Source organism: Solenopsis invicta, chromosome 2 (genome assembly GCF_016802725.1).
Source record: "Solenopsis invicta isolate M01_SB chromosome 2, UNIL_Sinv_3.0, whole genome shotgun sequence".
Classification (NCBI taxonomy): Eukaryota; Metazoa; Arthropoda; class Insecta; order Hymenoptera; family Formicidae; genus Solenopsis; species Solenopsis invicta.
This window is the reverse complement of record NC_052665.1, coordinates 2137732-2151227: the sequence shown is the minus strand read 5'-3', so window position 1 is coordinate 2151227 and position 13496 is coordinate 2137732. Positions and strand designations below refer to the sequence as shown.

Sequence of the window (13496 nt, the reverse complement as noted above, 5' to 3'; positions counted from 1 at the left end):
TATTTCGTTAATGTCAGCTATCATTAATTTTTGGGAAAATCTTTATCATATTCATGCATGTTTTGATTTTTATCAATAAAATAGATGTGTTTTATAACAATCAAAAATAAATATTCCACATGCTGGAATAGGATTATTAAGTTAATATTTGCGGGAAAATATATTGCAAATTCATGGGTAACTGCTTTGTGTACGGCATGCAATGCGAATAGTTCTCTTAAAGAACTAAACAGTATAATTACTAAATAGTTGATTTTAATAATCATATAATAAAAGTAAACAAGAAACTATCAGATTGGACATATATTAATAATCGCGAAAAGAGTGGAAAGTAAATGAACAAACTAATTTCTTTTTAGATTGTTAGCTTGTTGTAAAATGTATATTTTTCTCAAGATAATCTTAAGAAATGTATTTTGTAGTGCGAAAAGGATCGGTTGCATTGGCACAACATTAAGAAAACATCAAGAAATTGCGCAAGGACTTGTTGACAAGCGTCGTGCAATTAAAGTTTGCAATTAAATGGGGCAAACAAGAGTATAACGCGCCAATAAATCAGGCCAAAAGAACTCGGGCATTCCGTGAAACAACTTTCGGATTTTCGAGTTACCTTGCAGACCGACACCGGAGTTTCTATGACAGAGATTTCGGGGCTGATCGATATGCTTTTGAAGCGTATGGTGGTGGTTGTTGTTATTGTGGTGATGATAGTGATGATGGCGATGATAGTTATTCGGATGATGATTGTAGTGATTGTTATGGTGATTCGGGAGATAATAGTTGGAAGGTGGCTGGCGATTAGAGTGCCTGGCAGCCGGTAGCGGGTGCTGGTGATGGTGCTGGTTGATGTGATGATTGGCATTGGCATTGACATTTGCATTGGCGTTAGGGTGAGATCCTGGGAGGAACTGTGGGTACACGTGGTGAGACCACTGTGGAAATAAGGGCCGCCCTCCTCCACCACCATTCCCATCTGCCGAGGAACCACATTTACCACGTTATCCGGTCGTGCGCTATCACTTCTATTGCTCGCGATCCATTGCGTATTTTTAATACTGCCCTTCACTCTATGCATTCGTTTAATAAAATCGAGCACTATAAGCAATGTAATTAATGTCTGTTCATTTTGAAGCCCTTCGAAATTATGCCATGGCAGATTGTCAGCATTCTCGCAAAAAAATATACGCAATGCAATACACGCAAAATTTCTTATTGAAAAAATTTAAAAACAATTATAATATAATTGAAAATGTAATTTTAAGTGTCTTTAAAAAGAGAAAAATTTAAAATGACAAAAAATTTCATAAATATTATAAAATTCTAACATAAGAATAAACATTTATTAGAAAACTTGCTTTTTTACGTACATTTAAAGATTAAAAGAAAAAAATTTTTGAAAAACCATTAAATATTTAATTAACATTCATAGAGTGAAATTCAGTAAATAATATTTTATCATTTTAAATATGTATTACTTCATATATCATAAACAATTTTTAATTAATAAATTGTATTTTTAATATTTTAACATTAAAATTTTAAATTTTGTAAGTTTAATAAATTTTAATAAAGAAAATTTAATAATAAAAATAATAACATTTTACGTATACCAATTTAAAGTTTTATATCAACGCTTATAATGTATTATTAATAGCAACCGGAGTATAACATCCTAAAAGAACTTATTTTACACAATTCATTGATTCGTTAAACATTCAACCATGTAACAGCAGTCACAGAAATATTAGTATTTTTTTTCAATTTCCCACATAAAAAAGTTCCACATCCAAGAGAATACAACAACAATGATATAACGACGTAAATATATTCGTAACGCAAAGTGCAAACACATTCGGCAAACATCAAAACTCTCACTGTCAGATACATATAAAATGTTAACTTCATACAGTGCAATAACACATGCGTTCTACTTGGTGTCATGTGCTGTTGTCTTAGTTAGCAGCTACATCGTTTGGTGCACAGTGTTGAACACGTTAGCTACGTATCTGTACACATATGCTATTTATAACATTCATTCATTTACAATATTATTGACAGAGAACTCTTTAGCCAGTTAATCCGCCACTCAAAGCTCATAAAATAATTTCTTTGCAACGATGTACTAATATTAATTAAAATTTCCAGAAAAGTATAAATTTAATTTTATTTAAACAGTAAGTAGATAAATCTTTTATGAGCTACACATTGTAAATTTCTCTTATATGCACTTATATAGCTGCATCCATGCTGTAAATTGGGTATTAATTATCAATAAATTCATAAATTGAATTTAATTTATAATTTATGTTAATGAGTGTAATGTTATAATTTTTAAAATGAAAGAGAAGAGAATATATATCTGACACGTAAGAGTTTTGAGTAAACAGAAGAATTCATAAAAATTTTCAATTTTTTAGGGAAGTATTAGTATCCAACGTGCAAATCATAATAAAACATAAAAATTAATACATTTTCCTTCATGATTACTTAATAATTTCTTTTGTAATAAACGATGATGAAACAGGCGCAATCATAAATGCCAAATAAATGTTAATCAATTTAAAAAAATTAGCATCTATAAAAGAATATGAGTATATGAAGCACTATGTTATCGACATGGAATATAACATATTATTCTTTGTATTATCTTTTCTATAATTTATAAGTTCTTTGCAGAGTGCATACCCAGTAATTTATAGCAATTATGACAAAAACAATAACTTTGTAAAATTATTACACATATCTTGTAATATAATCTTGTAATATAATTATTCTAGTAGTTTATAAGATAACATTTAATTGCTTTCAGCGTATTCATTAAAAATTAATTCATTTCTAATCAATCTTGTGTATCGATATTTACACAGATTGTCTTTTGGATTAGTGTTGGTGATAAGATACGAGGATCTCACCTGAAGGGCTACCTGGCCTGAGACCGGCACCATTTGTCTGTATCGTTTGCACTGGACTTGGTGGACGCGGCGATATTGGCGGTTCTAATATATCGCGATATTTGGAGACCATCAATACAGAGATGAAGTAAACTATAGCAAGGGACAGAAACTGTGCCTGCTTGGTTTCTTCCTGAAATTAACGTACATAACTTAATCTTCTTGTTTTACGTGTACATACGTGATCATTTTATTTTATCGCTACTATGAAACATCGTGTACTTACAACATCTCTGTATATCACAGCTCTCAAACGATTTACGTCCATGTCTTGTAGCAATTTCTCGGGATCCTTCACAGGACTTAACTGATGCGTAAGATTGTCCACGATGTTCTATAAATAAAGAATATTTCGTTATGTTATAAAATATTAGTATCTGTAACAATCAAATAGTTCTTTCTTAGCAAATTGAAAGAAAGAAATATAAGCGATGTATACAATATTACCTATTAACAATGTTATAATTATTAAAATGAGTTTGATCGGAAAACGTACCTTAGGCGATGTCTGAGCCCCGCGTATAAGCGACTGTATGTGTTGTGATTTATTACTAGAACCAATCTGCCGACCTAACATGCTGTACGATCTGCCACGTTCTTTACACTCTAAGCAGTTTCTAACGGCACATGTACAGACCTATAGAAGCAGTTTATTAGGTAAATACAACAAAAGATGTGTAGATGTACATATTAAATTTCTAACTGGGAGATATATATGTTAAAACTAACAATATTTAAATTAATTGTACATTACTTTTTGGGAATTATAAACTAAAAAAAAATGTCTGATGTTCAAGTAAGTATATTTATTTTAACATCATTTTCTTGATTAAAAAAGTATTTCCTAAGTTTAAAAAAAAATTATTTTATACTAGCTAATATTTATTTAAATCAAGAAAATGATTTGAACATAAGAAACTTTTTCAGTGTGATTATAAATATATTACTTTCTATATTGTGTGACTTGTTTGTCAATTTTTCGCTAAATACTGCTACATAAAGTGATCTGTAAAGTTTTCTGTAAATTGTAAAATTTTATAAAACATCTAAAATTATAGTTATTTATCCTGAATGTTAAGTTATAATTTATATAAAAAGAGCGACTTTGAGTTTTTTCAATCACAAAAGACTGAGTACGTAAATTTTACCATGCCACGATTTGTATTTTTAAAAGTGTATTAATTTGTACTGTATAGTCTGAGAGAGCCCCAACTGCCTACAAAATCGATTGCTTACAGCGTTGATAGCCAACGCACGTTTGCCTACAAATCTTTCGTACACAAAATCTTTTATCCACAAAATTGATCGGACACAAAAATATTTGCCTACAGTTCGATGGTCGATAGCCTACATGCTCCATTGCACACAAATATAAAATTCAAAGATAAACGTTGGTACACACAAACACACCACACGGTATGTGATTATAAAATTATTATGCCGCCGCTAGCTAGAGTCGTCTTTCTTATCGTACCAGAGAGAAGCCTGACATCTCTACAACGCAGACATACACTACAAGGCTAATGTACAGATTTTTTTTTTAAGTTCCTTTCCGGGTGGGAAAGCTGGTGCCTTCGGTCTATCGTTGCGACGATATAACATAATGTACAGATTAAATTAGGTTAGATTATGTTATGTTAAATCTTAGAAAGCACGTCACCCAACTGTTGGCATTCCTAGCTAAGGAAGCGTCGAACGCGCGTACATAAACTTCAAATTTTCCCTACCCTAACCGATTCATTCGTCTCGCACTGTACCGTTCGATAATTTACGCGAACGCAATGGGAACGAGGTGCGAATACCGAATTGTAGGGGCGAATAAATAGTAGATATGAATTGACTCACCATTCGCCGCTGGTCATTCCGTTCAACTCCGCCTGGCTGCAGGTCGCTTCGTCCATCTTCGTCTCGATTGCAGCTCTCGAACGTTCAAGAGCCAAGATTCTACTTATGATGATTCGTCTTGATTCACACTTGGCACGAACGCGCGACACTTCGCTTTCGACACTCACGATACTCACGCACATTGGAAGTTGGAAATTCAGGATACGAGGCAACGGAGAAGATGCAAAACACGATTGAACGCGATGTGACTTCGCACCATCGCGACGATTGAAACATGACGGGCACGACGGTCATGCGAACACAACACGCGATTGGTATGTACGAACGCCCGACATTTCACTTCACTCTCGGCACTCTTGAAACACTCGCGTCAAAAACTCATACGGGACGAGGATGCGAATTGAAATGTGCTACGACGCCTACGACGCGCCGCAACCTTCCGTATTCCTGCCTAACCGACCGACTATTGCCACTGCGTAGCGGCGGTATAGCAGCGCAGCGGCGCGCAGGCACCAGTCACGTGAGTCATACGTCACGCCGCTGCTACGCAGTGGCAACAGTCAGTCGGTTAGACAGGACGGCGTAAGGTCGCGACGCGTCGTAGCGCATTTCAACTCGCATCCTTGTCGTCCTGTATGAGTGTTTAACGCAAGTGTTTCAAGAGTGCCGTAGAGTGCCAAAAGTGAAGTGTCGGGCGTTCGTGCCGACATCCGTCGTGTCGGATGCATGGTATGAAGTCGTATCGCGTTCAATCGTGTTTCGCGTCTTCTCTGTTGCCTCGTATCTCGAGTTTTCGACGCGCGTGAATACTGGGAGTGTTTCGAGAGTGCCAAAATCGAAGGGCCGTGCGTTCGTGCCAAGTGTGAATCAAGGCGAATCATCGTGAGGAGGATCTTGAACGTTCGAGAGCTGCGCCCGAGACGGAGCTGAACGGAGCGATTAGCGGCGGCCGCGGTGAGTCAATTCATGTCTACTATTTATTCATCTCTATAATTCGGTATTCGCGCCTCATCCCCATTGCGTTCGTATGATTTATTGTTGGTACAGTACGACAAGACAAATGAATCGGTCTCGCAAAAGCCGTTAGGAACAGAAATTGACTTCGTGTACGCGCGCTCGGCGCTCCCTTGGTACATACGTTGGAATCGTAGTGTACGTCCACGTTGTAGAGATGGCGTATGAAATTTCACTGTGTGTGTGTGTGTGTGTGTGTGTGTGTGTGTGTCGCGTGTGTACCAAGGTACGTTTATCTTTTGAATTTTATAGTTGTGCGCAATGGAAAAAATTTTTATACGTAATAATATCATGTGTGCAAACGTACATTCGTTTCTCAATTTAATATTTGTGCGCAATAGACCTTGTAGACTATCAAACTGTAGGCAAAAATTTTTGTGTACGAGTAATTTTGTGGATAAAAGATTTTGTGTACGAAAGATTATAGACAAACGTGCGTTGGCTATCGACGCTATAGGCAATCGATTTTGTAGGCAGTTGGGGCCTTCCCTATAGTCTGACATGTGCATGCTATAAGTACTATGTATATATTCGTATTCTTACTAAAATAAACATAAATAAAAATGTAACTACTTGCAATTGCACTTTTTTCATTCATGGATCACATTTAATCGCAATTAGGTATTTCTATGTAGAAATTGTATTTCTTTTTAAATCGCACATGTAACATGACATTGCGAAAAGCGGAACTAAAAAAAATTCTTGATGTTCACATAATAATTTTTACAAGTTTCTTTCTAAACTGAATTCAGTACATTAGAAAATCTATATTCCGCCAAGTGCATAAACACACATTGCGCACTAATATTTAATATATTCTCCTAAATCGACAAATAATTTGTTAAAATTGTTTAATCATATAAACTTCTGTATAGTAATAAAACTATGTCTAACTATTCTAACAAAGTTTGTCATTTCATTCTGTAATGAAATACCTTATGCAGAGTAATACAAACCAGTCGTAAACACTGTCGCAATATGCCACCACTTGACATATTTTTCTCAGCCTCTAGTTCTCCAAAGTTTAACGAGCTAGCGAATATAAGTACGTCAGCCATGTTGACTAGTCTTTGCAAAAAAGAAACTGCCACTTCGATTGGCATCCCCTGAGTTGGTTCGATTACATCCAATTCGTTCTAAAAGCGTTTAGACATTGATTAAAAATTAAGATTGTAAAAATATCGTCATTTTCTTCTTTAATCACGTATATCGGTTTACATACATTTGGCGAGGTGGCCGACGCTAATAAGGGCAACAAACCGCCGCAAGCTATTATGAGGTTGTCGGCTAACTGCGAAATTAGATGGACAGTGTTCACCACGAAAATAGCGTTCTCGCTGCTGTTTACGAAATCCAATACGGACTTAGTTGAGTGACTGTAATGCAGAAATTACCATAGAATATTCTGACATGGTTGATACATCATCAATGTGCATGTGTACAGCACGTATTGCATATCCTACCTTCTCCACACTTGAATATCTGTTTCCAAAGAGAATAGCACATCCGACAGCAGCCGTTGATGTATGTATGACCATTTAAATTCTGGTATTCTGAATGGAGGTCGTGTCGGACCTGGACTAAACATTGGCCGCGTGGAGGGATTTCCTTGCTTTGATCTTTTGGCTTCTGCAGTAAAACAAACGTGTAAAAACAAAATAGATGCAAATTTATTAATAAAAAGGATAATTTAGTTTCTATTTTGTAACTTACCGAAATGATTAGGATCCACCTGCGTGGACGTAGAGGCACTCCTTGGTCGTTTCTGGGGTGACGATGTCTTTCGTAAGGGCACAGGCAAGGATGGTGGCTCGTGACTGTTGTCGTCCGCGACCGTTTCCGTGGAGACGATCGGCAGGCTGGATCTGCGATGGGTGTCTACGTGATCTGGAGTTAAGTCATTCAATAACGCATTGTCCCTGGCAACCACATTAGAACTAACGATTTGAGGCACACCGTCGGATAAACTTTTAGTTGCATCACAGACCGTAGATATTGTTGGGATTTGCTGCTTAGGATTTGGCACTTGCGTCACATTATCTACAGAACTTTGAACATCGCTATTACTACAAACACTATCTGTAACTTCTACCTCGCCAGTCGTCGCCGGAACGTCTGACTTATTATCACTTACGCTAGTGGAAATAGTGGACGGCTCCCTTGAGTGTTTCTCGTTTACCTTCGCGTCTTCGTTATCATTAATAACAGCACTTTTGTCCTCCGTTAAAGAATCCGCAGCGCGTTCGTCACTACTTAACGCACTATTCACTATAACGGGTTCCATCTTCTCGCTTTCTAGATCTATCGCCTTCTCCGCGCAAGCCTCACCGCTTTCTACTATGCTAGTTGAGCAATTAGGATTTTTTACAGTTTCCCCTGCGTCGTTCTCACCAGTCTCAGCGGTAATGTCCCTGTCTTCAGAAATATCCTTTTTCTCGACGGTGTCGTCCTCGACTTTTTCAACTTCGGACGTTCTACTTTTTATCTCGCTCGAGCTCTCTTGATTCTCGGTTGGCGTCAAGTACGCCTCTGACGTATCGCTATCAACTACTTCGCGATCGTTCTCTAACTGGAGCTTCTCGATAACTTTAACCGTTAAAGGCTCCCGCGTTTCGTCAGAAGGGACAATTGGCACGGTATCTTCTTCAGTGTCGGCATCGGCATCGGTATTGACGTCGGCCTTTGAAGTAACAGAGTCGGCCGCATTTTCGATTACTATTGCAGTCTTGTTGGAATCTTCAGTGTTGGTGGGCGTATTAATATCGTCGGTCGTAACGTTATTCTCATCGACAGACTTATCCTTCACTTCCTCATTCTCGACCGGTGAATTTTCAACTTTGTCCGCTGTTGTGGAAATTGTGTCAGGAGTGTTTGTGTCTGTCACAGTTTCCTCTGGGTCTTTTGATTCAACGGCTGACACTTCTGTGCTTTCTTTAATCTGTTCGGTTGAAGAGGTTTCGGTAACAGCAACAGATTGTTTCTCAAGTATTGTGTCTTCTTCTTTTTTCAACGTGTCCTGAACTATCATTGAATCAGGACTGGAACTCTCAATCTTGTGCACCTCACAGTAGAAGTCGCTGGAGCTCTCAATCGATATCACTTCGCTGGTTTCTTGCGTGGTTGGCAACGAGACAGCTTCGCTGTTCGCTTCTTCGAGAATCGTCGGCGTCTCTGTGTGAGTTTCGCGCGCAGTAGTTGGTGTTTCCGGTTTATCGCTCAATCTGGAGTCCAATGACACCACTTCGCACGATTGCAGTGTGTCCAAGGTCTCGCTACGTGATTTCACGATAGCCGGACTACCATCGCTTTCGGTGTTGTCTATTGAATTGAGGTCGCAGCTGCAGGATTCTTCCAATCGTTCATTTGCCTCAGATGAATCAAACTCCTGTATCATAGTACAAGACATTAAGAGCAATAAATATACTGTTGAAGTTTTTGCTTTTATATATAAATAATATTATTAAACTGACCAAGAGTATTGAGATAATGAATCTATTAATAATAAAACATCAAAATAAATGTTAATATTTTTTTAAACTACCTTGTAATTCCTTTCCATATGCTGTATCTCGTGATTTTGCTGATTTCCCCAAGCCGCTGGTCTATTATATCCATTGCTTCCAGAATGCTGTTGATCCCATCCGGAAATCGTGCTGATTGGCCTTTGCTGTCTTAATTCCGGATCCGTAATGTTATCGGATCTCTGTCGTTCGTAATGTTCGTACATTTGTGCAAATTGAAGTTTGAATTCCTCATAGGATACCTGCGTATATCATCAAGAGCATTAGAATCATTTCGAGCTTACTATATCTTGCAAATTTACCTTAGAGTGCACGATAGCCAGCGTATCAACCCACACACGCCAGCCACCGTATTCATGCTTAATAGCGTGATGAAGAAGCATGCGAAATAAGGAATACACCATGTCGGATATCTTCTGTTCTTCGGTATTCTTCGGATGGATGTAAGCCATAGCAATAAGCCACTCCTGCCATACAGACATTTGCAAGACAGTTCGCCGATTCTCCCGATTATTATTGCAGAGCAACGTCATGTCTGAGAGAAACAGTTTCTTCACTTCCAATAGTTGTTCCGTTTGCTTTGATTGTCGAATTAATGTCGCGACTACCTTTAGGATCACTGAAAAAGATATTGGTAGATTAATATATGAAAAATATTCGCATTATTTGTTACTACAAATTCACTTACTCGGATTTTCCAAACGATAGTGAGATTCAGGTTCTGGATGTCTGGCATACAATATTTGTTGACTGATGTGCTCAGTCATAATCTAAAATTAAAATTTTGAAGTAAAAGTTTAACGAACAAATATTATAAATAAAAGATATATACCTCGTATAAAACATTGTATGTCGGTAATGTGAGTGTTTCCTCGTTCAACAAGAGTCTTTCAGCCAATAACGTGTATAGATTATGCGGGCTCATGACGTCGTATTTTCGCCTGTGTAAATAAAGTAATATTAACGTGCTTTTTAAAAATATTTTAAAAATATTTTAGGAATTAAAAAAAAATATTTTAATTGTATAAATTATGAGAAAAAGAGAAGAATTATTTACTTGTGTGTACTGCGGCTGAGGAAGAATCCTAGCAATTTTAAAGCTTGCAGACGTATTAGCTGGCTCTCAGCTGCCAAAAGCTTGAAAATCGTTCGCACTCCTTGTTTCGCATCAAATGCGGGTACCATCGATGACGGGTGTTCCGACATCAAAGATATCAGCATTTGTAAAACATCGTGCAAATTTTCATCCTAAAAATCGTCAAAGAATTTAAAAAATATTCTTTACACATTTTTATTTTGCATTATTACATCGTTATTTAAAACAAATTACCTCGTGCATCGTCGTTAGATAATTAAGTATGCTTTGTAATTCGTCGTCTTTTACACCGTTACCAATCATTATCAATTGCTTTAAAAATAATAAAATGTAAGAACGAATTGTAAGAATGTCTTTCTGTTGCGGTCGCGGTCCATCTGTAAAAAATAAATTATAAGGTATAAGACATTATATTTTATGCGTAATGAATTTTTGTTGCCAATATTAATTGATTGGGTATGATAACGTACCAAGTCCTTTCGGTGTAATTCCGCTTTTGGCGCGAGGATTAGCTACCCAGTAGTAGTATTTGAGCGTATGCACAGTTTGTAGAACCGTTGATACACGTCTCACGTTGGAATAAATTTGTGTGTCGCTAAGAAATTCAGTGGCCAAGTACGAGTAAAGCCGTGTTTGTACTGGCGCTGGTGTGTAAATCCACAGAGCAGGATTAAAAAGAACGTGATCCAGTAGCTGCCATGTTAGGAATGAAAAATAAAACAACTACATCACCATGGATCTGCCTGTTCTTCGGACACACCAATCTAGCCGACTTTTATATTTCTCTGAGCTGTTGTCTTGATTTACATTAACGTATATATAATTGGAATAATTTAGTCATCTAGAGTTTGTCATATAATTACGTAAAATCTTTTTTATTTTATTCCGACTTACTTTGTTTTTGGTAATTGATATATGTGAATATTAAAAAATATATAAAATAATTAAAGATGTTATTAGACACATTTTAATAAATATAATGAAAAAAAATAATATGTATGTATTGAGAAGAAAATAATATACAAATTTCAAACACGAATTATTAAACTTACGGAAATGATTGAAAGCGATGATAAGGTGCAGATAGTATTGCTGTTACAAACAACATTAATTGTACCGTTTGACAGATGAAAAACATGACGAGTGCAAAGGGATGTTCGTGCATATCAATTGGAATGAAACCCGAGGAGTAATATCACAAAAACAAACTTAGAATATACAATGCATATATATATTCTGAAAATTGCAGAAAATACCATTGATTTGACACAGTTAATAATTATTTTGTATTGCAGAAGATACATTTATCCACAAGAAATGTATCGATTTTGTATTAATATTGTATTATATTAATATCACATTATTCATATTATGCATATTAAATTGCAAACAAATCAAACGTGTATTAAATGCATGATTAGTATTTAAGTAATTGAATTAATTATACTGGGAAACCTGTGATAATCGAAAATAATATGACGTGTTACAGGATTTTGATGAGAGTATTGCATATGCATATTTAAAGAAAGAAAAAACAAAACTTTTTTATGATACAGCAGAGATAGATGAAGATTCTTAGCGTCGCAAAATAAGAATTATAAATTTTGATGAATTTGATAAAAGCAACATTACGAACAAAATATTTTGCGTAGCCACTTCTTTTAAATCAGAAAGCTCAAAAGTCGGTAGATTGCATGCAATCCGAAGTTTAAATAACACAACAATGATCGAAAAAGGTAGAAATAGAAATGCTTATAACGGGCTTGTAAAAAGCTTTTAACAAAATCTCAGTGGTACAAAAATGCATATTAAACACATACATTGATACTCGAGTATAGGATATGTTTGCGAATATTTCGACAGGAGCAATTGAGATGAAAGCGTGGAAGCTATTACATTACATAGCAGAGATGATAATGCAAATTGAAGGAATGGGATGCACTGATATTGATATTTTAACAAAATGAACTGAACATAATCCATAAGCGTACAGGCAAATAAAATCATTTGAAAATGAGAAGGTATAGCTAGATGTGCATGGATAAAGAATTTTCGATACTCCAGAAACTTAATCAACAACTAATAATGTTAAACACACATAATACTCTTTTTTTTTACTTAAAAAAAAAATAAATATTACTATGTGACTAAACCTGTTTTTCTATAATGATTATTATTTTAATTGTTTCTATTAATAATTTTCTAGCTTCTAGATTTTCGAATCTTTTAAACTGCTTTACCTAATTTTTATATTGAAAGGATTATAATGTTATATTCTAATTCGTCTAAATCTAATGTCTTACACTATCATTAGATAATTGCAAATTGCTTAAAATACAATGTATAAAAGTTATAATTTAAAAAATTTGATATATTCTTTTAGTTTTTTATTCTAGTCAAATTAAGTCAAATAAATCAAGATGCAATTATCTTAACTGCATATGACATCACTATAAACATTTTATCGATATAATTATCACATCAATAGATCTAATTAATAAATATACAATAATTCACTAACAGAATATTAGTGAATGATAATTAATTTATTAATAAATAATTCAGTACCTGCTTCAATAATAAATCGCTGTTTGCGCTAAGACAAGTCACTAAATGCTTCGTGAGCTCCAAGAAGGATGCAAGAACTTCCGTCGTAAGATGATCTCGACTTGCTTTCTGCAGCATAAAACTTATTACCAGAAACCCTCTGTTTTGTACCATGTGTTGTTGTACGGTTTGAGAGCTCTCTACCAAGTCGCAAATAAACCCGAGCAGTTTCGAACTGAAAAATAAAATAAATCTTTTTCTTTAATGTCTTCTATTTAAACGCACCAGCTTTGCAAAAAGGTAATTATTAATAAGCTTTACCATAATGTTGGATCGCGCTTAATATCGTTCGGCGCTATGCAGTCGTAAGGCATATCCAGCTGTGAGAATAACGGGAACAGTACTTGAATGCCACCTATTGAGTTTAACGTGCTGTGAATCGAGTGTGTTATGACTGCCTTGACATCCTAAAAACCGAAATAAAAATGTATTACCTATTTTTATTTTATATATCCAGAATTT

The 13496-nt window shown here is 35.6% G+C and overlaps 1 protein-coding gene across 10 annotated transcripts in view; it reads right to left on the bottom strand.

Annotated features, from left to right (window-relative positions):
- The window catches only part of LOC105196478 (neurobeachin), a 233392-nt gene that overhangs the window by 85886 nt on the left and 134010 nt on the right, over positions 1–13496 (bottom strand). For 5 of the 10 annotated variants that reach the window (XM_026135361.2, XM_039459670.1, XM_026135356.2 and 2 more), the window contains exons 12-28: positions 13296–13441; positions 12996–13209; positions 10898–11150; positions 10662–10804; positions 10389–10579; positions 10164–10272; positions 10020–10101; positions 9634–9950; positions 9352–9573; positions 7524–9195; positions 7274–7439; positions 7033–7186; positions 6767–6946; positions 3448–3588; positions 3178–3285; positions 2913–3084; positions 611–973 (exon numbers count right to left, since the gene is read on the bottom strand). In XM_026135361.2, the coding sequence (XP_025991146.1) occupies positions 611–973; positions 2913–3084; positions 3178–3285; positions 3448–3588; positions 6767–6946; positions 7033–7186; positions 7274–7439; positions 7524–9195; positions 9352–9573; positions 9634–9950; positions 10020–10101; positions 10164–10272; positions 10389–10579; positions 10662–10804; positions 10898–11150; positions 12996–13209; positions 13296–13441 (4633 nt within the window). The remainder of the gene's footprint in view (positions 1–610; positions 974–2912; positions 3085–3177; positions 3286–3447; positions 3589–6766; positions 6947–7032; positions 7187–7273; positions 7440–7523; positions 9196–9351; positions 9574–9633; positions 9951–10019; positions 10102–10163; positions 10273–10388; positions 10580–10661; positions 10805–10897; positions 11151–12995; positions 13210–13295; positions 13442–13496) is intronic. The other 5 variants (XM_026135358.2, XM_026135359.2, XM_026135360.2 and 2 more) reach the window with 2 other exon arrangements.